A 1,939-nucleotide genomic window follows, 5' to 3' on the forward strand; every position below is an offset into this window, starting at 1 on the left:
AAAAATTGGAAAACTACGTAAGCTTTTATTTTGGTGTCATTTTTAATCCTCTTGATGGAAACTTTATAATGATATATATTTTGTTATAAAAAATATTTATTTTATTATAATTTAATAAATTACATAAATTAAAAATCAAAATATATAAAGGCTCATTAGGGGTAAATTGGTCATTTTATCTGTTTTGTCGAGTTCAGTCTTACCAACGCTGAAATGTTGTCCTGTCCAGACTGGATATCAAACGCACCTTAAAAGCTTAGAAATACATTAGAGGTCATTTTGCAAAACCGGCTTCTGGAGAAGGTCATGAGCTGAATGACCCCACAATATTCTGTGTTATAACCAACATTCTAAGATCCTAACCCCAAAAAACACAGGAGCACCCAAATACATCAACGAATAAGAGAAAGAACAGAACAAGAACACGGGAAGTTGATCAAAGAAAGAGGCGCCAGAGTTTAGCAGGTGCTTACTCGTTCATATGTTGATTTAATGTCGTTATTTCCATGTTTTTTTTCTATCCGAAATTATGGAACATTTATTGAATGTCTTGGCAGAGGCCGGCACTTCATGGAAATCCGGTGTAAGAAGAAGCAATAGAGTTAGAAGGAGACCTTTGGAATATTGGAAGGGAGAAAGACTCTTATATGGTCGAGTCCATAACAGTAAGTGCTTCTTTGCCAAGATTTCTTTGTTATTTTAAATATATAATGTTTACATGTATATGGTCAGGTTTAGGGAAAAACCGCAAAGAAAATGAAAAACTAAGGAACACCCTAGTAACCTGGACGGTATGCACATGTACATATAGGGAATCTGTAAGCAGTTGTCCGGTATTCACATGTGCATAACATGCACACGTGTATAAAAATCAAGAAACAACTTCAATTACTTGTATGCACATGTTCATACCGTCAAAATAAATGGTTACCAGAGTGTTCATCAGTTTTTCATTTTTTGGGCTCTCTGTCTCTGGTGGTTTCATCTACAAACCCAAATATTAGTGCAAACCATACATACCAATTAATTGAGATATTTATGAAAATGATGATGGTTCATTTATCATGATTTGGATACTTATGGAAGATTCCTATATTGGGCTACTTTCAAAACCTTTATTTTGGTACCTCAGAGTCGGATGTGATATCTCAAACATTTCGACCATACTACGTTGCATTCTCATATGTAAACCATGCACCTAAACTTTGAGATATCAATACTAAAATGAAGGTCTTGAAAGTATGTTACCCAAAATAGGAATCATATGAAAATACGTTGCAATTTTATGCGGTTTCTGTTTTTAGATCTGTAAATTGTTTGATTTTTACATCTTGAAAATATGATAAAAAAAAATCCATGCAACATTTGCAGGTTTGCCAACAGTTGTCGGTGTGAAGTATATCTCTCCGACTACGGACAACGGGAAACCTGGTTTCAAGGTGGAATCCTTTGTCTCCGATAAATACAAAGAGCTCGTCGATTTGATTGCTCTCCACTGATATATCTTCTATTTTGCTTGAGCAAGAACCACATACGAGTCCCTGCTTTTTTGCATTGTGGAATGGACATATGATATTACTTCACCACGTCGTCCAACCATGTTAGCCTTTTTATTAACGAACCATTATAGCATCGTTTTTTTGGTAATCGTGGGTATTTAGACGAACTTGGGGGCGTGAAGATAAGAGTCGGGAAAATATCTAGTGGTTCTGAGGAGATTTGAACGGATGACGTACAAAGAGAAATCCTATAGTCTAGCCTTTATTTGGGCCAGTTAAGGGTTGTGAATATAACAATATTTCATGCATAAAAATTTGTTTTTAAGAGTTTTTGTCAAATCCTTTATAATACAGTATAGATAAAACAAAACAATTTCTTTTATATTTAATCCCATAAATGACTGCTTAATATCTCTTATCAAACACCCTTAACTAATGAG

General features: G+C 34.5%; 1 protein-coding gene across 2 annotated transcripts in view; it reads left to right on the top strand.

The window, feature by feature from the left end:
- The window catches only part of LOC112510755 (centromere protein C-like), a 6,427-nt gene extending 4,780 nt beyond the window's left edge, over positions 1-1,647 (top strand). For both annotated transcript variants that reach the window (XM_025116080.1, XM_025116081.1), the window contains exons 10-12: positions 378-465; positions 558-665; positions 1,372-1,647. In XM_025116080.1, coding sequence (XP_024971848.1) covers positions 378-465; positions 558-665; positions 1,372-1,499 — 324 coding nt within the window. In that variant the 3' untranslated portion in view covers positions 1,500-1,647. The remainder of the gene's footprint in view (positions 1-377; positions 466-557; positions 666-1,371) is intronic.
- The last annotated feature ends 292 nt before the right edge of the window (positions 1,648-1,939 follow it).

This window comes from Cynara cardunculus (assembly GCF_001531365.2).
Source record: "Cynara cardunculus var. scolymus isolate 2C chromosome LG 4, CcrdV1, whole genome shotgun sequence".
Taxonomy (NCBI): Eukaryota; Viridiplantae; Streptophyta; class Magnoliopsida; order Asterales; family Asteraceae; genus Cynara; species Cynara cardunculus.